The sequence below is a fragment of the Odocoileus virginianus genome, chromosome 7 (assembly GCF_023699985.2).
Source record: "Odocoileus virginianus isolate 20LAN1187 ecotype Illinois chromosome 7, Ovbor_1.2, whole genome shotgun sequence".
NCBI lineage: Eukaryota > Metazoa > Chordata > Mammalia > Artiodactyla > Cervidae > Odocoileus > Odocoileus virginianus.
In genome coordinates this window covers 7,659,512-7,681,299 of record NC_069680.1, presented here as the reverse complement: position 1 = coordinate 7,681,299, position 21,788 = coordinate 7,659,512, and the positions used below count along the sequence as shown (strand labels likewise).

General features: G+C 45.8%; 1 protein-coding gene across 1 annotated transcript in view; it reads left to right on the top strand.

Annotated features, from left to right (window-relative positions):
- The first annotated feature begins 402 nt into the window (after window positions 1-402).
- COL17A1 (collagen type XVII alpha 1 chain) overlaps window positions 403-21,788 on the top strand; it is a 48,351-nt gene continuing 26,965 nt past the window's right edge. The window contains 15 exon segments of the mRNA XM_070470124.1: window positions 403-643; window positions 5,325-5,387; window positions 7,514-7,558; window positions 8,480-8,584; window positions 10,013-10,144; window positions 11,192-11,239; window positions 12,137-12,172; window positions 13,342-13,389; window positions 14,711-14,854; window positions 16,076-16,234; window positions 16,847-16,918; window positions 18,301-18,372; window positions 19,331-19,399; window positions 20,692-20,853; window positions 21,221-21,298. Coding sequence (XP_070326225.1) covers window positions 5,336-5,387; window positions 7,514-7,558; window positions 8,480-8,584; window positions 10,013-10,144; window positions 11,192-11,239; window positions 12,137-12,172; window positions 13,342-13,389; window positions 14,711-14,854; window positions 16,076-16,234; window positions 16,847-16,918; window positions 18,301-18,372; window positions 19,331-19,399; window positions 20,692-20,853; window positions 21,221-21,298 — 1,222 coding nt within the window. The 5' untranslated portion in view covers window positions 403-643; window positions 5,325-5,335.

Here is a 21,788-nt window from a genome sequence, read left to right as displayed (position 1 = left end):
TAAAAGGTAAGGAGGAGTGCCTGGTGCACTGGGAAGACCCAGAGGGATTGGGTGGAGAGGGAGGTGGGAGGGGGGACCGGGATGGGGAATACATGTAAATCCATGGCTGATTCATGTCAATGTATGACAAAAACCACTACAATATTGTAAAGTAATTAGCCTCCAATTAATAAAAGTAAATGAAAAAAAAAGAAACAAAAAATAAAAATTTAAAAAAAAATCAAAATGTAAAAAAAAAACCAGTCATTTCCTTTATGCTGAACCCTTGTTCCCTTTTCCCATGGCCCATAAATGGTTAATCCCATGGCTCTAAACTGGAGAAGCTTTCTGCCTCCTGTAAAGTTTGATTCCGGGAGGCAGATTTTTTTTTTAATCCTGCAAGTGTCAGATAATTGGAAGGGTGGAGTCATGCTTTAAACCTCGACACACCTTTGTCAGGACTTGTTTGAAAGCAAAGAACTGAAAGAAACAAGGGGGAGAGAAGTGAACATTTTTGAAAGATCACTCAGCTCTAACACACCTTGGCTGGGTCTGGATAAAAAAAAAAGTGGGAACGGCAAACAGTCTAGAAGAAAACGTCAGGGGAGGAAAGAAGAGGCATTTACTCAAAGTTGTTTCCGATTCCTTCAGCATCTCAAACTAGGTAAGTCATAGGAATTTGGTGGTTCTCGCTCCTTGTGAGATTTTAATTTGAGGTTTGCCGCTGAGAACTTGAATGTTTGTTGGAGAATCTAAGATGACATTCTTTAATTTCCAGTGTTCTGTTGATGTGATTAATTGATCATAAATGATTAGTTTGACTTATGTGTTCTACTGAGGGTAGGTCTTTTAAAGGGGCAAGAAAGTTTTGACAGTGGGAAAAAGAATAAAAAAGCCAGTGAAAATAAAGTGAACACCGGTGACAAGATTTCTTTGGTACTGTTTTCAGTATTGTAAAATGACTTGTGTTAAACTGTTTTATTTAGAATATAAAAAGTTTAAAATTCCTTCTCTCTCAGTCTCGGTTTCTCTCTTCTCTCTCTCCACCCTCCTCTACTTTCCCTCTCACCCCTTGATGGCAGAGAACAGCTCAGAAATCAAAGTGTAGGTGAGTGGGGGTTTCTAGAAGTAACCCCTGAGTACCAGTGTGCTCCCCCAGAGTCTGTGCTGGCAGGTTATAACTAAGCTCAAGAGGCTGGCTGTATATCACACTCTATACTTACTACCCCTAATCTAAAGTAAAGTGAAATATCTGAAATGATATATTTAATCCAGGAACTTCCTGGAGTCAAACTTGGAACAAGAAAAAAAAAATTCTGTCACATTTTACAGGCCAGTGTAGACCAAAAGAAATTCATTTTGGGACGAGAACTACCAGTTTAGGTATCTCACTAGACCACATTAACTACTAACTGACAATTTACCGCTTTACTTTTTTGAAGTGTTGGCAAATCCTCTAGCACCTCACTTCTTTGAGAAGCAGCTAATCAGTAGCTTAATAGTTGGATTTGTTCTTTCCATAAAATATAGGGAGATTTTTTTAAAGAAATCTGTTTGGAGAGCGGAATCATTTCTCTTACCCCCATATGCTTTCTCTTAGAGCTAAGGCACAAATCTAAGTTGAAACTAAACTAAAGCAAATGTACAGCCTCCAATGGAGCCCTTTTAACATAGGGGCACTTAAAGCAAGGAATCTTGCTTCAAGCTTGGATAGAAACCCAGATTGCTGAAACCGCTCTGACCTAAGAACTAACCACATTTTTAAATTGTGCCTGACCAAAAGAAGTTTGCATCTGCCTGGTTTGGCTCAGTTGCCATTGTTAGTGGTGGCAGGATTTAACCAAACATGGCTATAAACAAGCAGCTTAATCACCAAGCTAGGGCCCAAGCTCCCCCACTCCTGGTTATGAAAATGGAGGATGCTAAATGCAGAGGTGGGGGCACCCATTGCTTGCCAGAGGGGTGTAGAGACAGAAGCCTCTGAGACTGTCGACCCTAGGGCATGGGTGTTCATACCCGCTGCAAACTGCTTGGCCCTTCTGTGTTAACAGAGCAATAGCTAGTGGGTGGTTTTCCCACACCTTGGTTATTTTGTTGTTGTTTTAAAATGTTAAGTGTACAGAGCTTGGAGTAACAAGAGCTGTAAAGATACCTATGATTCCTTAGCAGAGGATAGGGACATTTATTCCTAAAATAGAAAAACATTTCCTTCTCTATTCCCTTCTTTGTGCTAAAGGTCAAGCATTTCATGAATTGTTATAAGAAGGTCAGTTGAGATGGTTTTCTCTTGGTATCAGCAATTTGGCCTTAGTTGTGCCTGGGTTACACCCCATCATCAATGGGAATAGTTTTAAGTGGATGTGACATCATTTAAGTGAAGAGGAAAGAAAAAAAACTCATAAAAGTAGGAAAATGATTCTGAATTTTGTTTTCTTACATAAGAAAATGGCACAGGATCATTTTTATGTCTTCAAAAGAACATTATGAAATAACCACGAAGCAGCCCCTTAGAACTGTGAATGGAAATTAACATAATTTTGGACTTGAGAACTTGAATGACCTGCTTATCCTTAGTTCTAGTAAAGTGGCCCAAACATCCCAGAAGTTTAAAATTATGCTACTTGACTATGCTTTCGTTAAGTAGTACTTTTGGGGCAAGGCGTTCAGATAAGCACTGCTGGGAGAGGCAGGCTCAGCCACGAGTCTAGGCATGTACTTTCCTTTCCCTTATGTTACACTTTTTAAAAACTCTCGGCACTTAAAATATTTAAGAAGGAAATCCTGTGGGAAAACTGTAGCCCCGTGGGATGATCCCCATCCAGGTTTGTGCCTAAACCCATCATTTTCACTTTGATAATCACAGAAAACTTCCTCTCAGCTCTGGTTGAAGGGAATTTGTCTCCTGATACATCCCTGCCATTTCTGACTATTGGTCTGGGTAAAGCCAGCAGGGCTCCTTCCCTATTTCAGGCCCAAGAAATCATTGTGTAAGGCCACGGGATGCAGCCATGTAGGAGCTCCAGGCTGAGACAGAGGTCGCATCTACCTTCACCCACCCAGGGCCCTTCTATCTCTAGAGCACTGGCCAGTGAGGGCTCCCCTCCCTCCCAGTCTGGAGGGGCGCATCTGATTTCTTAGCAGGCTATCTCCTTGTGCCCTCTGGAAGTTAGGGAACTCTTGGCTTTTTTTGTTGCAGATCTTAAGGCTTCATCTTTGGGACCTAAGAAAAAGATAGGGGCTACCTAGAAATGTTTGTTATATTTTTAGGTACAGAAAGAACAAGAAAACACTTGCCAGGTTGGCTGCCTAGACGCTGAGACTCTTACCAAATGGACTGGAGCTATCATCAGTCTGCCTTGATGGCTATAAGTGGAAACGACCCAGTCAATCCAAATTTATAGCTGCCGGCAGCAACTTTCATTTAAGGATGGTAATAAGTGATAGCTTGTGGAAAGTTAAAGTTTCCATAGGTTGTTATAAAAAATTATCCTGAAAGGAACTGTTTATAACAATTTGGGTGCTGCCATGCTAGGTGGCTCCCCACTGGCAGCCAGGGGCATGTAACATTTAATCTCCAAAATGCCTCCTGGTTCACAGCTGATGATGAATTTTAAAAAGAGAGCGGAGGTGGGGGAGTGGTTTCAGAGATGCCAAAGGCATTAATGCCTAAACAGTGGATTTCAAAGAGGGTGTCAGGTTGTACGTAGATTGGTGAGACAGTCCTACAGATAATAGCTGGAGTACAGACACAGTCACAAGCCAGGTTTGGCCCTCTGATAAAGCTGGACTCCACTGTTAAAATTGCTCATGGAGCCTCTGGTCTTCAGCTCTGGGAAACATACCTGCAAAGAACTTCTGTGTCTTCTTAGATGCAGCCAGGAATTTTTCCATGATGCCTCATTCCTTGCCTAGAGCTGCATTTAAAAAACCCCGGTGAGCAAAAAGTTGGCACATTCGATCAGGCCCTGAAGCTAACTGTGCGGATCTTGGTGAATTCCATCAAGTAGTTGACCAGTTGGTCTTGTGTGGTCTTGATTTTCAGTGGGGAACTCACCCAGGGCTTCATTTGGACTTTTGTTGACCTAGATACTTTTGCCTTTGTTGATGTCCTTCCTCCATTAAAAAAAAAAAAAAAAAAGACAAAAAACCTCATGAAAGAATATAATCCAAGTTAGAGCGTGTTCATTTTTCCATTTGATTTTAAAAGAAGTTAAAAACTTTTTGCGGGCCCCTGAAACTATGATGGGACTAGGCCCTGTGCCCATTGCGCCTAGTGGATAAGTAGACCGTAAAGTCACCAGGCAGGAGAAAAAGACTGAAAGGAGAGATCTTCAAGAAAGGGGTGTCCTGGGTGGGAGTAGCTTGCTCTAGAATTCTAAAATCCCGATTTGAACTGCACCCAAAAGATCAAGGAGGAGGAAAGGAAGGTTGGGCAGAGAGAACCCCAGGGAAAGCCAGGTTTCAAGTCCTTGCAGAGCCTGAGACTGGTAACTACAGCCAAAAGCACCCAGTTGGAACAAGGATCCTTACCTTGGTCTCCTGAACTGTGTCCCTCCCCAGTCCAGCCCAGCCCCACCCCTGAAGTCAGCCTTGCCTCATCCCATCCACACTTCAGGACACAGTGCACAAGATCTCAGTGATTTTTCTGCCCAGAGTAAGAGTGAAGGGAGAACGTAGAACTTGTACAGATCTTTTCCTACATATTTCAGTAGATTTTACATTGACTTTCTTGTTGTTTTTTTTTTCCTACCTAAGTCTGTAAAGAAGCATAGTAGGGCTGTTGTGTTAAAGAGAAAATTTCATGTTGTGAAGGATAAAGTTCCACACAAGTATGACCATCATAATGGTTTTTATCCTGATTTCAACCCATCAAACATCATTCTCACATCTGAACTCTAAATAATGAAGCATGAATTTCTTTTATTCACGGAGCATTGTATAGAACACTGAACATTGTGGGATACATCAAAATGAATTAGCTGAAAGCACCACGTGCTTTGAGAGATATTGTATTACTTGGCAAAAAGTGGAAGTTTTATAGTCAAATGTCAGGGTGCTAGATCTATGTAAGACCTTTAATGCTCAGCAGGGTGCAACCTGGTCAACTGGACCCTGAAAAAAAAAAAGATAGTACAAAAGAGTAGGATCCAAGGTGGAACTATTAAATTACTTCCTAACTAAGAAATGGGAATGACTCTTATTAAAATATACACACATGAAAGAATTATGGTTTGAATTCTGGGAATCCAGTTTTAGTTCTCAGCTTGAATAGTAGGGACCTATACTATATATGAAAAGGCGTGGTAATGGACATGGCTATTCCTGGTTTCTGGCTTTTTCTGTAGGTGGCGATGATATGGATGTAACCAAGAAGAACAAAAGAGATGGCACTGAAGTCACTGAACGAAGTAAGAGCATGATAAATGTCATTATAAAAGTAATAAAAGTTTGGAAAAAGTAAATAATTCGTTCCTAATTCTACCACAACTACTGTATCTTTTTTCTATTTCTTATGTTTTTTTTTTAGTTTTTTCTTAGTTTTTTGCTCTTTTTTCACTGTATAATTTTTAATGTATTCCTAAATAGGCTTTACTTTTTCCTTTAAGAAGGCTTTTGTTGATTTTTTAATACACTTGTAATCGAAATGTGTTCCGTTTTTTCTTCAAAAGACCAGAAGTGCCATTTCAATGTTACAGTTTTTATAGCCAGCATTTTTAATGATTTCATAATATCATGTTGAATGAATTTGCTAGAGTTTATTCAATCGTGTTCTTATTTAGGGATACAGGGTGATGGAAATACAAAAGAATAATATCCCCATTACTGCAGGGACAAAGTTGGAATCACACTGGTGTCACAGTTGCAATCTACTCTGAAAACTGAAAACAGGCACATTTCTTTTGTGAAACTGCCCAAATGATAAATTCAGAGACATTTAAACTGTCCCCTTAGCAGCTCTAACTCTTTCATCTATCCTGTGACTTTCATATATCTCTAAAAAAAAAAAAAAAAACAACTCTGTGTCCACACACTTGGAACTCTAAGTTAAGAAATAATCTATTTTTATGTGTCATAGAATCCCAAAAGTCACACAAGAGGTTTAGTGAAAGCTCAAGGACTATTATTCAAATCTAGCTGCCATTTTTGTCTCTACAACCATTTCCTTTTATGCATGTGATGCTGCTTCTGCTCCTTTAATAACCTCACGTTGCTGCTAAGACAACCAAACTAATAGGAACACGCAGGGTGTAGAAAGAAAGGGTGACAGGTGGGAGCAGTAAGACCTGTGTGGGAGGGAGCAGTTGCCAGCACACAAGGCGATACCCCACCATCTTCTTCATCCTTTTCTTTTTTCATGAGCTATACCTACATACATACCACATATATGCATATGCTCAGGCTTGTGCACACACATATGCATGAGAAGTGTGATTTCAGAAAACGGGGGGCTCAGCTAAATAGTGGCACCTTGATGTCCAACCCAGAGGGAGGTAGTGGTTGGTGATGGTCACGGTCAGAGCACAAAATTGGCCCGGGTTATGGTTTCAGAATCTACCCACCCCCCCATGCTGCTGTAGAGGAGAGAGTGATTCAGGAAGGCAAGAGGTCTTTATTCTAACTGGTGTTTTTAAAAAACACAAAAAACTTTTATGACCTCCATAGACTCACCACCACTTGGCACCTTTTCCATTCCCTGGTGGCTCAGACGGTAAAGTGTCTGTCTACAATGCGGGAGACCTGGGTTCAGTCCCTGGGTCGGGAAGATTCCCTGGAGGAGGAAACGGCAACCCACTCTAGTATTCTTGCCTAGAAAATCCCATGCATGGAGGAGCTTTGGTGCAGGCTACTGTCCATGGGGTCGCAAAGAGTCGGGCACGACTGAGCAAATTCCCTTTCTATTTTAGGAGGCAAAGGGACTGATTCTCAAGTCTGTCTTGGATATTCACCTGTCCATGATTTCACCAAGCACCAAATGTGACTTATCAACCCTCTTCCTCCGTACATCTCCTCACACTCAGGCATGACCCTGAAGATTTTAGAATGAATTATGCATCCTTGAGATACCCCCCAAATTCATAAAGAAGTTCAAGGTCATTATCCACATCACAGTGGAATCAGCCAGGAAGATGTACTGGCCTCAGCTGGACTGGGTGACTGTTCAGAAGGGACAGTGCAGAGAAAAGTGACTTGAGGTTCTGATCCTGCTTCAAAGGTGAATCCAGGCCTGGGCGAGATCTAATTGTTAGATGAGAGACATTAATGCACGGTAACTCGTTTTTCAAATCAGTGGGTAACTAACTACTTTTGGTCCCAAAGAAATATAAAGCTATTTTCCAGATACATTAAGTCCCATTGTTATTGCACCTATTTGCTTTTACAGTGGGTCAGATCAAATCCCTTGAAGCCCAAGTGTGTAAAAATCTACCTTGAACCTCATTAATGTGCTGAGCTTATGAATGATGCAAGACCTTGCCAAAGTAGAGGAATTTCAATGCATTACATAAGATCTCATCTTTTCTTTGTCTTTTTCTAGTCATCACAGAAACAGTAACTACAAGACTTACATCCTTACCACCAAGTAAGTGACTTATTTTGAGAACTTTCTTCTCATTAAGGCTCGTGTGAAGGGCTCCACGTATAATCTTTTTCATGAGCTCTCACTCGTCAGTCCAGCAAATCCAGAATATCAGAAATCTTTTTTTTAACAGCTGTGTTGACTTTAACTTATATCCCACAGAATCCACCAGTTTGAAGTGTGTAATTCAATGGTCATTAGTCCATCCATAGAGTCATGTGGCCCCTTTGCAACAATCTAATTTTAGAACATTTCCATCCTCCTTCCCCTCTCTCTGGCCTCTAAAAAGCACAAATATGCTCTGTCTCTATAGATTTGATTGGACACTAAAATATCAGACATCTTCTCCAGCCTGGGCCTGGGTTGGGAGGAGGGAACCATAGTCAGGCTTCTGTTTGAATCTACTCTTCTCTCAGGAGGTTGCTGGGGTTAGTGGATTCTATAATGGAGATCCAAGCCCCCAAGCTAGCCCTGCACCTCCTGGGAATCCTGGTTCAGGACAAGGTGGGAAGCCCCCGCATCCACACATAGGTTGGAGCATGAAGAGCTGCCAGGTGAAACACCATCCTCATAGAGCTGTCGCTCAGCCCTCTGACACTTCCAGCAGCTGCCAGGTCCAGGGCACTGGCCAGGCATTCACAAAAGTCCAACCTGGGCCCTGGCATCAAGGAGTTTTCATTACTTGCTGACTTTTCTAATATTTAAATTATCCTAACCAGCAACCACCCTGGGAACTTTCTTTTTAAATTGGGTAGAATATTTGCTCTTGACCTTTGTATCAAAAACAAACAAAATGAGATCCATGTGGTGCCGGTGGGAAAGAGGCCCCAGACCAACAGGGTCATGAGTGAGAAGCCAGGGAAGGCAGGTGAGAGGGGCTGCTGAGTCCACTTGTATATTGTCACCTGCTCCTCGTTTCTGCAGAAGGGGGGACCAGCAATGGCTATGCTAAAACAGGATCTCTGGGTGGAGGGAGCCGGCTGGAGAAACAGAGCCTGACGCATGGCAGCAGCGGCTACATAAACTCAAGTAAGTGCCTGCTGGTGGGAGGGGTCGGGGAAGGGCAGATGGGCAGGGAGAGGGGTCACTACCACTGTTTGTCGTCCATTCCAAATGCCCTAAAGAGCTGTGAGGCCTATTTCAAATGGGGTCAGTTGTCATTATGTCCCCAATAAAAATAACATGATTAAGAAGCTTTCCTAGAAAGGTGACTCCTTTCCTGCTGAACTAGTTACTCTCTTTAATTCATTTCTTTTAGAAAAGGGTATGCATGTCTGAGGGTTTACAGTTGAATTAACAACAACAAAACAAAAAAAAAAACTTAATGGTTAGATTACTGTGCTAAGGAAATCTGGTGACATACAACCCCAGACTATGTGAGTTTCCACTGGGCAAATATCCAACGCAGACCCAGTAGATGCCAAAGAAATAATATTTCCTGGTAGCTTTCAACTGAAACACAACAAACAAAGCAGGGAAAACACATATACATGCACATTGCCTCTAAAGCTATAGTTTTAAACTTTATATTTTATATTGGAGCATAGCCAATTAACAGTGTTGTGATAGTTTCAGGTGGATGGCAAAGGGACTCAGCCATACATATAAATGTATCCATTCTCCCCCAAACTCCCCTCGCACCCAGGCTGCCAGACAACATTGAACAGAATTCCCTGTGCTATATAGTAGGACCTTGTTGGTTATCCATTTAAGATACCACAGTGTGTACATGTCCATCCCAAAGTGAAGTGAAGTGAAAGTTGCTCAGTCGCATCCAATTCTTTGCAATCTGTATAGTCCATGGGATTCTCTAGGCCAGAATACTGGAGTGGGTAGCCTTTGCCTTCTCCAGGGGATCTTCCCAACCCAGGGATCGAATTCAGGTCTCCCACATTGCAGGCGGATTCTTTACCAACTGAGCCACAAGGGAAGCCCATCCCAAACTTCCTAACAATCCCTTACTCCATTCCCCATTCCCCTCCCATGCCCCTCGCCACTTGCAACCAGAAGTTCATTCTCCAAGTCTGTGAGTCCGAAGTCATTTTTTAAATCTTGGAATGACACTGAAGAGAAGACCCAAGATATGCAAACAGCTGAGCTGCCCAAGAGCTGCACATGTCCTTACCTGTGGAGAAATATTTGCATGTGGGGTTGTATTCCAGTGCACCCAGCAGTGGTCTACAATTACAGGCCAGGTCCTTAGGAAACAGCCTGCTTCTCCACTTACATGCACTTTGGCTACAGACAGAAAGGACCTCCCTGCCTTTCAGGGTTCTGGGAAAGGGCAGCAGCAATAATTCCACCTCCATTTCTGAGCACCCTTTCGGTCACGCTCTCCTGAAGGCCTCTGGCCCCTCCACAGGGCCCTCCTTCATTAGGACTGACTGCGTGTACCTAGTATGACTGTATGTCCCCCTGTGAAGTGCTCTGAGGATTTATGTCTTTCCCCACTTGTAGGTGGGAGCATGCGAGGCAGTGCCTCCACCTCCAGTTACAGGAGGGCCCATTCACCTGCCTCCACTCTGCCCAACTCACCAGGCTCGACTTTCGAGAGGAAGACTCATGTCAGCCGCCATGGAACATATGAAGGTACAGGCCCCACAGACTTTAAGAAAGAACTACTCTCTCCCCTCAGTAACTTCTCTCATCCTTTGAATGAATTCAGTTATTTTGTCCTGAAGTAGAGCCTCTGGTGTGACTTTCTGGTGGGGCTACTTCGCAGGCAATAGGACACATAGGACTTGAGCTCAGATAAGAAGTCAAGGCAAGACACCCAGTTTGGGGTTATCCACAAAGGGTTGTTAGAAGTTGGAAAACTGGAGGAGTTTGTCAGGGAAGAGTTCGAAAGCAGAAGGGAACACAGAAAGATAAAGTTTGGGGGAAAATGGAGAAAGAAGAGCCAGATCACAGAAAGGAGGAGTCAATGGCAATGCCATTTAAGTCAGAGAGAGAGGGGGCAAGCTCATGATCAAGAAGGAGAAGGTGAGAGGAAGACATCTGGGCTCTTCTAAAGTTACTGGAATTCCTGGCGATACACATAAATCTACAGTTTTAGTGGAAAACAGACAAGCCAGGTGCAAATGGGTCTAATAGTGAATGAGATGGGTACTAGCAATGGAAAAATGGGATATCCTGCTTCTGGATATCCCAGTAAATGATTTTGACCCAGGGCTGCCAAAGGTAGGGAGAACCCTAAGTCCAGGCCAGGTGGAGAGGATCACCACAAGCGCACCCTGCTGCTCCGCCAGCACCAGTCTCTTCACTTAACGAGGCCCACCTCCGGAACAAGCCGCACGAGGTCAGAGAACTGCTGGTGCTGACAGCGTGTTCATTTGATCAGAGATGGGTCTTCGGCATCAGCACTGCATAGGGCAGAGTTGAGGAAGCGAAAACAAAAAGGAAGTGAAACAGTTGTTCAAATTTGAACAACTTTAAACAGCTGTCCTTTGTTCACACCTTGTCTCACCCAAGTAGATCAGTGACCAGGAGGATGTGCCACAAGCAAGTCCCTTGGGCATAATGTGTTTAAATCCTGGGCTGAACACCCAGGCTGCAGAGGTGCAGAAAGGACCCACTCTCTCGGAAGCTATTTGGGCTTAAGTGGCCATTTGTACTAAGTGTTTGTCCTTTCTCCAGGGAGCTCCAGCGGCAACTCTTCCCCCGAGTACCCTCGGAAGGAATTTGGTATGTCCTATCCTTATTTTCTAAAGAAATGGTCGGTCAAGCCTGGCAGGGATGGAGAGGGAACATCATGAGTTAACATCATGAGTTAACATCATGAGTTAAGTGGGTTCTTCTAGAAGAGTCTGACCTCCGCTGACCTCTTTTTCTTGACTCTTTATCCTGAAGCATCTTAAGGGGATGGATGGTCAGATGCATCAGTTTGCTGTCAAAAGTCTTTGCTCATGAAATGGCAAGCTTCTCATACAAGGCTCAGGCTTGGGCAGATAAGCCCTAAGGCTAGGCAACAACCATAGATTTTCCCTTCCACAGGACCCACAGAGACCTTCCTACAAAGGGGAGCAGGGGTGAGAATACACAAATATCAAACATCCCAGCACTTCTACCACAGCAGCCTCAAAGGGGCACATTTTAGCCGAGTGAAACCCGAGGTGGGACCTTAAATCTTGAGTCCATATTCTTGGGTTCCCACGGTACATAAGAACTGATGATATGAGTGATTATAATTTCATTTATTTACTCGCTTACAGTGCAAAAACCAAGACAGTCTCTAACAGAAAACTAAAGGAAAGACCTGGCAGTCTCCTGATAAATTTGATCAATGTGATCAACCAGTCCAAATGGATCATGATTACCTTAGTTAACATTCTAAGTGTGAGCCAATTTAACATTCATTTGCTAATTTAGCACCCTAAACACACTGGGGCTTAGATAATTTTCTCTTCCCTTTGGCCATGTGGGCATCATTTATTAAACATCCACCATCCATAAAGGTTTCTATCTGGATATAAATGCACTATGAAAACCACTTCCCCACACAAATAGGTCTGCCTCCATGTCACAGATATTTAGCATGCCACCTCTTATATGTGCCTTATGTTACTTTTCTTTGTTTCTCAGCATCTTCTTCTACCAGAGGACGGAGCCAAACACGAGGTAATCTCTGTCACTGGGTTCAGTTCAGTTCATCCAATTAGTATTTTCTGAGCATCTAACATGTGTCCAGATATGAGCCAGGAAAAGTGAGGAGTAAAGAATGAATAAGCCATGGTTTCTGACCTCAAGGAACCTGTAGCACCTGGGAGTCTCCTTTGGGAAGGGTGGATTTTTGACAGCAGACTAGCAAGCGTGTGGAGTGGTTCGCTCTGCTGTGGATTGTCTGAAGGTGCTAGCATCACATCTCATTTCACGTCCAGTCTCCTGGGTGACTTTAGCAAGTTGTGCTGTAATTGCATTTACACAGCAAAAAACAACAAAAAAAATGAGCACAAGCCCCTCTTTTTCATTGTTCCAGGGGATGAAGTTCTCTGCAAGAGTTTTGCACTGTCCACAACTGCTTGTGGATAAGGCCCTAGCAGGGAATGTGGTCCTGGAGAAAGCTGCCCTTGATTTATTCAGTGAGGTGGCAAACGGTGTGTCAGGGCAGTGCTGAAGGCAGAATTCCTAGGCCCTGGGCATTCGTAAGGGTCAGTCTAAGCCTCCCAGGGGCCTGGAAAGTTAGGCACATACCAACCACCCACAATTTGATAGTTGATTGATGCTGATGCTCCTCCTGAAACTTAGAATGTTAAATCACCCACTTGCTGCCCTAAAGAGACCAAGATGGCTAAGAATATACTAGAATCCTCTTGCTATTGGCTGAGAAACCCTGGAGACAGGAGAGCAGATTAGTTCTGGTAAAGGGGAGTGGGCCCTAGGAAGTTGTTGTGAGTCTCTCAGCCGGGTCCGACTCTCTGTGACCCCATGGACTGCAGCCTGCCAGGTTCCTCTCTCCATGGGATTCTCCAGGCAGGAATACTGGAGTGGGTTGCCACTTCCTTCTCCAGGGCCCTAGGAAAGGGGTTGGTTATTGCTGATTGTGATGGTGCCTCCAGGCTCAGCCTGTGGTTTCTGCTCTCAGCAGCTGGTGAGGGGTGGGGGGCAGTTGTGATCCGGTATAAGGAGAAGACTCCTCTTTCTAAGCAGCACTCATCCTGGGCACACCTGGGTTTTCTGTCCCTAAATCACAGAGCAGCCCAAAGATGAATCTGCAGCTCAGAGGTCAGTGTGGGGCACTGTGAGCCCAGCTCCTTCTTTCACAACTGTTCCATCTCTTCCCTGTACAGAGAGTGAGATCCGAGTTCGACTGCAGAGTGCGTCCCCATCTACCCGCTGTAAGTGCTCACGTCCTGGGAAGGATTCAAGAGTCCAGGGCTACTGCTGTGTGTGCGCAGTCCCTCGTGTCATAAATGACATGTCTAAGGTTGCGACAGGGACGCAGGGCTGAGTGCAGGGGTGAGGAGCTGAGTAAGTCCTGGTCCCTGCTGTTCTGTAGTTCACAGACAATAAACCACCAGCCATGACAGCTCAGGGATGGAGGGAGTGGGGGCAGAGGAGTCTTCCCAGGTTAGTCAGTCACTTGAAGGGAGACTAAAGGAGGGTCTCAGCGAGGTGAGTGGGCAGAGACATGGGAGGAGTTTCAGTATACCTGAAGGAAAAGGAGCAGGAGGAGCCTCAAAGGGTGGTTAAGACCAGAGAAGGCAGCAGTGTGAGAGTTCGAACTTGGTTATCTCGGACGTCTCTGTGTGTTGACCATGTTGCTCTCCTGTTGTCTGCCATTTTGAAATGAGCCCAAGTGTGTGGGAGCCAAGAACAAAGACCAGGAAGAGAAAGAGCTGGCTCGGGGGGCTCAGGATTCAGAGACTGGGACTTGTCCCGAGAGCTCAGGGCCTGGGCCGTGGGATCCAACTCCAGGCCTGACATGGTCTCACCTGAGTCCTTCCAGGCTTGGGGAGGGGGTTGTTGAGCACAAAGTCTGGAGCTCTCAGGGGCGGGGGTGCCTGGGCGGCCCTCCGGCGCTGTCACCAGCAAATGTCTCCTCTCACACGTTGCCGTTGCACGATGCCGCCCTGTTCTGTTTGCCACCTTGGGAGGCACAGCATGTTTGGCTCCACTGAATCACCTCCTTGCAAATCCTATCAGCTGGAGGGTCTGGAAGTTAACTCACAGGAAAGCAGCGTAATGTTTGAGAGTTACGGGCCGCACATTCCTTTTGACACTTCAGAGCATACAAGGTCAGAGACCCCACCCCCGAGGCAGCCTCTTCCTGGGATGAGACCACCACTGAACCATTTGTTTCAAGGGATCTTGTTCTCTGGCTATCCCAGGTGTGAATGCTCCCCCCGATTCAGGATTACAGGGTCTTCCAGCCACAGCATCTTCCCTGTGATGTCTAATTAGGAAATATCTACGAAGAACTTTGACCTCCTTATAGAGCCACTAGATTTATGAGGCCATTAACATTACAAAGTGCCAGGTTAATCAGTGCTGTAAATTGACAAGATGCAGAAATGACAAGGCTAACCAGGAATGTTCCAGCAGGTGAAGTGGATGCTTCATCCTCCCCAGTGTTCAGGATGCAGTGAATTTTCACCGCTGCAGCTGGACTTGGGAAGGAATCCCAAACCTAATGAAAAACTGGGGAATTCCTTTCAGGGACAGAATTGGATGATGTCAAGCGTTTGCTCAAAGGGAGCCGCTCAGCAAGTGTGAGCCCCACCCGGAATTCCTCCAACACACTCCCCATCCCCAAGAAAGGCACCGTGGAGACCAAGGTGGTGACAGCGAGCTCCCAGTCAGGTAAGCCCCTCAGCCCCAGGCTGCTGTGGAAGGAAGGGAATAAGCTGACAGGTGTGCCCAGGCAGGCTTTTCAGGATGCAGCAGGCTTCACAAAACCCTGAGCATTGCTCTTCCTGCAGCATGAAAATGTGGACTGCACCCTTCTCACCTCCATCTGGTCAGCCTTCCCACATGCAGGCCATTGTCTGGCTCTAGAGCCTAGAGATTCTCCCAGGAAATTCTTGACATGTCCTGGGAATGTGTTGGCCAGCTTCCCCGAAGGAAGAATATTGGGGAAAGTTGTAATGTTTTCAGTCATTCATTCACTCATCCAATAAACATTTATTATATACTGCCTCTATTCCAAGCACCAGGCATTGAGGAAAGGCAATGAGCAGGGTAGACTGAGGGGAAGATAAGCAGAATGAGTGTAGTTCAGCACTCATACATCATGTGCCTGCCAAGTGCAAGGTGGGTTCTGTGGGAGGCAGAGAGATGAATCAGCAGGTCCCTGGGGGGAGGTGAGGAGAGAAGCCAGTTCTGCTATATATAAGGTGAAGCTTTCCTCTCACTACTAGAAAAAAAAACCACCTTGAGATAGTGATCTTTTGTTTTTCAATATAAAACCAAAACCTCGGAGTAGTTTGTGCCCTGTGTGACTAACTCCCTCTCAGGTAACACATAGGCAGAATTGGTTTCAGATTTGAGATGCACCCAATGCCACTCAGGGTGACAGCATGCCCCTTGGGTCTGGTTGGCACAAAGAAATGTTTAAGGAGTGTTCAACAGGAGAAGGCTGCCACCGGTACCGAGTGGCCTCAGAACTGAGGACTTCCCTTCCTGCGCTGCTGTCTGGAATTCTACTGTAAAGGAGTCATAGCTCCACGGCATCTGTGTAGGGGAGTCAGCAACAGAGAGAGAGACCATTAACGGGGACAGTGCACTGGGAGGTGGTGGGGGGCTTAGAAGGAGAAATGGGTGGACCCTAGAGCAAAATTTACCTACTTCAAATTTCACCAAGAGCCAGCAAGAATTTCTGACCCAAGAGATCAGGTTTTCACCAGCAGCAAGATTTCAGACAGAAGTGGGATGACCAACTGCTGCAGTTCCCTTAGACTGAGGGAGTTGCCAGGACTAGGGACCTTCAGGGCTAAAACTGGGAAAGTCCTGGCAAACCAAGCCCACTGGGTTCCCCCAGCACAGAGAATGGGTTTGTCTCACTGGGGTGTGTGTATGTTTCAGTGTCTGGCACCTATGATACAACCATCCTGGATGCCAACCTTCCCTCCCATGTGTGGTCCTCCACCTTGCCAGCGGGGTCCTCCATGGGCACCTATCACAACAATATCACAACCCAGAGCTCATCCCTGCTCAACACCAATGCCTATTCTGCAGGATCAGGTATGTGGCTCGCAGCGCACAGCCCCTCCCTGTCCCGACCCCGCCACACCTCACGCTGGAGCTGAATGGCCCCACCAGCATTCGCCATCCCTATGGCTTCCTAGAAGGGCTTCCTGTGGTCAAGCATCCCAGGATTTTTCCACTGGAACTTCAATTCAATTCCTATGCTGATTCCTCTGGTGGAATATATATATATTATATATATATTTATATATATATATACATATATAGATATATGTATACACACACACATATATCTATATATGGTGAGAAAGAACATGAAAACAAATATAAGGATTAACTGTGTGAACCTGAGAGATTATTTAACTTCTCTGGGTTTTAAGTGCTGTCTCTGTGAAGCGGTCATGAACAAGAAGGGCTTGGCTGGAATCAATGTCCATTCAAAGCCCCACCAACCTGCAACTGCCCATTGGCTATCATGACCCAAGGCACACCACGGACTAATGATTGGTTCCATGCTGCAAAGCAGGAGCCCAAGGTTTTCCTAAAAACAGTAATGTAACACAGTGCAATGCTGGCTTTTCTTCCAGTGCTTCTCTGCCCCTGTTCTGTGTGGATGTACTCTCACCAACCTTCTTCCCTCCCCCGCAGTCTTTGGAGTTCCAAATAACATGGCCTCCTGCTCCCAAACTCTGCAGCCAGGAATCAGCACCAGCTCCTCAGGTCAGTGCTTGCCAGCTTGAAAAAAAATGGTTGCTCTTGCCTAGTGAGGGAAATGGAATGGTTTATAGGGAAGGTGTTCTTCCTGACCAAGAGCATGAGGACTTCCTCCACACACGCACGGCAGCGCAGAAGCAGTAACCAAGGAGCTGCATTAGAAGGCACAGAGCCTGCCCTCCATCACAGACGCAGCTCGGCCCCCAAGGGAAAGGGGGCCAGAGGCTGCACTTAATGTGCTTAGTCTGTGCCTGTCCCTTTATCTAGTAGGAGAGGAGGAGAGATGGACGGAACTGGACTAAGTGAGGCAGAGCTCAGGACATTTTTAGGTGGAAAGCATTGTTAATTTAGAAAGAACTTAACCACATCTTAAATGCTGTAGTTCCCCCGGGGACTCAAACAATGTTACTGCTTTGCTTCCAATACAGATATATAATCTTTTTAAAGGATTTATTCACTCTATTTCCACATATATCATCATAGCCTATATGTAAATAAGTTATCAGCCCATTTCTTTTGTTAAAGGAATCTGCCTTCTTTCTGTGTTGTCATGACTAATATCATATAGCGATGTAGGCCATTTTTATTTTCCTTGGCCTTCTTAACTTCTGATTTCAACACCTCCAATTAACTAGTGTCCCACAAACCCATCAGATACCAGATTCAAGCTTTTTTCCTCTTGCCTTTGCTAGTTTACTCTGCAAAGTCCTGACTGAGGAGGGTGGGTTGATGTTGGATTTTGTGCCCCAAACTCCAGATAGGATGGAATACAAGAAGCTGTTAACTAGGGAGGAATGAGCTTCTACATTGTTAAAAACAGACAACCAACCAGCCTTTGAAATACTACTGGGAGTGAGGGGACTTCTACGCGCTTGAGTCAGAAGGAAAAATAGGGTCCTGCCCTGTTAGTGCCTCAGCCATTGTGTCTGGATCTGCAGTTCCCGTGCTGTATACCAAGGCACCCTAAGGTCCTGCAGAGAAGGGAACCCCTGGGATATTTGAAATTTTTGAAGCATACAGCAACATCTGTATTGCTGTATTTTGCAACCTATGCAAATTACTACTATTAAGTTGTGTGGACCTAAGTCGCTCGATAAATGGAGCTTAGGAATTTGCAACCTATGCAAATTACTACTATTAAGTTGTGTGGACCTAAGTTGCTCAATAAACGGAGCTTAGGAATTTTCTGGGTGGGGCAGTGGGGGGAAGAAGCAGTGTTTAAAAAATTACCATGGCAGTAAGAGTGTGGGAACTGAGAAAGTTCAGAATCTCTGTCATATGCAAGTGCATTCATCGTGAAAGTGGTTTAGGGGGTTCCTGGGACTGGCTGCCTTACTTAGATGGCCTCGTCTATGTATCTGCTCTCACCTGTCCTCAATTCCTCTCAGTGTTCGGCATGCAGAACAATCTGGCCCCCAGCTCATCCACCCTGTCCCACGGCATGGCCACCACTTCTACAGGTGTGTAATTGGGGCTTGGAGCCTAGGAGCTGGGAAGCAACACCTCTTTGCAGCTATAGCTCACAATAGCCCTTTTCAGCAATGGAATTAGAGGGACCAAAATGTCCCTAAAAGTCAACTGAGTTTTCCCACCAAAGAAACAACCCTCCATACACTGACCAGAGATGCCAATCTCAGTCAAGTTCTGGCTCAGACACGAGTGAGCGCCTTGCTGGGGGTGTGTCCTCTATGTCCCCATGTCTCACCACTGTCCTTAACTGCCCACTGTCACTGCATATCAATCATTTGGCTGACTTTATAGTGCACCCCTCTGCAAACCTGGGGGAGGCAGGACAGAAGACGCACGAGCCTCAGGCTTTACCCTCAACTTGCTTACTGTTTAGTTGGAGGGCTTCTCTGGTGGCTCAGATGGTAAAGAATTTGCCTGCAGTGTGGGAGGCCTGGGTTCAATCCCTGGGTCAGGAAGATCCCCTGAAGAAAGGAATGGCCATCCACTCCAGTATTCTTGCCTGGAAAGTCTCATGGACAGAGGAGCCTGGCAGGTTACAGTCCAGGGGGTCGCAAAGAGTGAACGTCTCATGCATATGAAACATCTGGGGGATCCTGTAAGAGAGCATGAATCAAGCTGTGCTGAGCAGGTGTTGGTACTATAGGAGTTCCGAAGGGAAGTAGTTGCGGGGTGGGGGGCGGTGTAGGACAACTTCATGGAGGAGGTGGCCTTTGGAACAATCCTCCAAGGATGAGGATTATATCTACAAAGTCTCATCTAAGTTTTGTTGTCCCCATGGCTGGAGAGAGTGGATTTCATGATTCAGTATTTTTCTGTTCACTATTATTGTTCACTATTATCTTCCTCTCCCCTGGGGAGGCTGCCTGTCTGCCAGGGCAGGTCAGCTGCTTCTACACAGCGTGGAGCTGCCTCCTGTGCCCCACTCATTCAGTGGTTCTTGTCTTGCAGCATATGGTGTGAAGAAAAACATGCCCCAGAGTCCCACTGTTGTGAGCACTGGGGTGTCCACTTCTGCAGGTAAGTGCTGTCGCCAGCTGCCAGAGGCAGGCCAGCACACAGGAAGGTCTGTTCCTTAGTTACATGTGGCAGGAGGGGACATAACCCATGGGTGGTCTGAGGTCTACAAAGGGGACTTACCCAAGGGCCTCCTGGTTATTTCCTGGAGTGAGCAGCGGGGTGTGCCTCTCACCTTACCTTGGCCTTCCTGTCCAAGGGGGCCATGAAGCTTCACCCTCCACACCTGCCCAAGGTCAGGCCCACATAGCCCAGCCCCCACCCTTGTTGGAAGCCCCATCACAAGGACCAGGGTGCCCCCAGAAGCTGCCACACCCTCCCTACTTTCTGTGGCATCTTTATCAACTCGGGCACACGACACATGATAGCCTGTTTTCTCCGCTGCTCTGATCCTGGTGTATTTCCCTCCATTCAACAAGTTATCCATCCAAAACCTGTTTACTGAGTACCTGCTTTGTGTGAGACAGTGTTCTGAGCGCCCGGTTTAGACACAGGGGCTTCCCAGGTGGCTCAGTGGTAAAGAACCCACCTGCCAACGCAGGGGATAAGGATTCTATCCCTGGGTCAGGAAGATCCCCTGAAGGAGGAAATGGCAACCTGCTCCAGTATTCTTGTCTAGAAAATTTCATCAGCAGAGGAGCCTGGTGGGCTATATAGTCCATGTGGTTGCAAAGAGTCTGACACAACTTAACGACTGAACAGGCACGCACTATGCAGACACAGACAAAGAGCCTAGATTCCCATTGTCACCAGGCTGACAGTTCCAGTGGAGGAAGCTGATAACAGACAAATGGACAAAGTATACAAGATAATTACAGAAAATGACACGTAGTTGAAGGACAGACGTAGTGAGGTGGTAGAGACAGGGATGTGTGCATGCTGGATGCGGTGGTCGGGAAAAGCTCCCCCAGCATGCAAACACTTGAGACTTTCTGTTAGAAATGAACCTACCCAGTTAATTTAAAAAGGGCCTACCTGGCATAGTAACTTTGACCCATTTACTGAAGATCCTATAGAGTCCGGGTGGGAGGCAGCCCACAGGCCAGCCCCTAGTGCTTCTGATGTTGACCCAACCTCCTGATGGCCAGGCCCAGCCATGCAGAGACATGAAGATGTCTCTGGTCCCCAAGATGCTTCTTAGTAATGACTGTCAGCATCAGTGAGAGCAGGAGCCCCTCAGACACACCCACTTACCCCTTTCCTTTCCTCCACCCTCCTTTTCTTCTTCTCCTGGTTACTTCTTTTTCTTTCCCTCTACCTTTTCCATCCTCATCACCCACTTCTTTCCTCTCCAGCCAGCACCACAAATGTCCAGAATGATGACCTCTTGCACAAGGACTGTAAATTCCTGATCCTGGAGAAGGACAACACACCCTCCAAGAAGGAGATGGAGCTGCTGATCATGACCAAGGACAGCGGGAAGGTCTTTACAGCCTCCCCAGCCAGTGTCACTGCAAGTACGTGAGAGCCCATGAGATGGATTTTGGAAGAAAGACAGTGTAGGCAAATGTCCTAGCAAGGTGATTTGAGATGTTTGAATGATGAAACCACAGTCATTCCATTCAAATGAAAACTGTCTATTGAGTAGTGTCCCAGGGTCTGCCTTGAATGCAGACAAGCTAGGAAAATTCCAGCAAAGAGCTCTCAAAAGGGTCTTTGGGCATTAAGAAGTTACCTAACCCCAGGCCCAGACTGGGGGTGGTTAACCCCAGGAAAGAAGGGCCCTCTTCCTATCAGGCTAACCTCCACCTCTGCAAGCGGGAAAGGATATGGGTGGGGGAGCGGGGAGAGAAGATCCGGGATCATCTTGGGTTGTGTGCACAGCTTCTTTTTCAGAGGACACCCTAAAAAAGGAAAAACAAGCTGCGTACACCGACACCTACCTAGTGTCAGAAGCTAATGGTAAGAGCAAATCTGATCGCTGTCCACTTTGGCCATTCCGTCTGTCATTGATCTGTCTTCCGAGACCTCAGACCTCAGCGTGTGGTCCTGACCAGTAGCATCATAAGACCCAGGAGCATGTTAGAAATGCAGAGTCCTGAGCTGTAACCCAGACTTGCTGTGTCAGAGGCTGCATTTTCCCAAACTCCCCTATTGATTTGTGTGTGCTTATCATGGAAGCAAAGACTTCCCCTGGCACATCTAAAGTCCACTGTGGCCTTTTTTTTCTCTCACCTTTACTGGTCCTCCCATGATTTTCAGAACTCAGAAAAAAAGCTTTGCAAACCACTTGCTAGCTTTTTTTTCTTCCCAAATACCTGTATTCTGTCCTGGATTACCATATTTCTTCACACAGTGGTTCCTGTGAATCTCTCGAAATCATGGATTTCAGGGAGCTCAGTAAAGAAAGAGAAAAGTTAAGCCACAGAACATTTTTTTAAAAATGCAAATG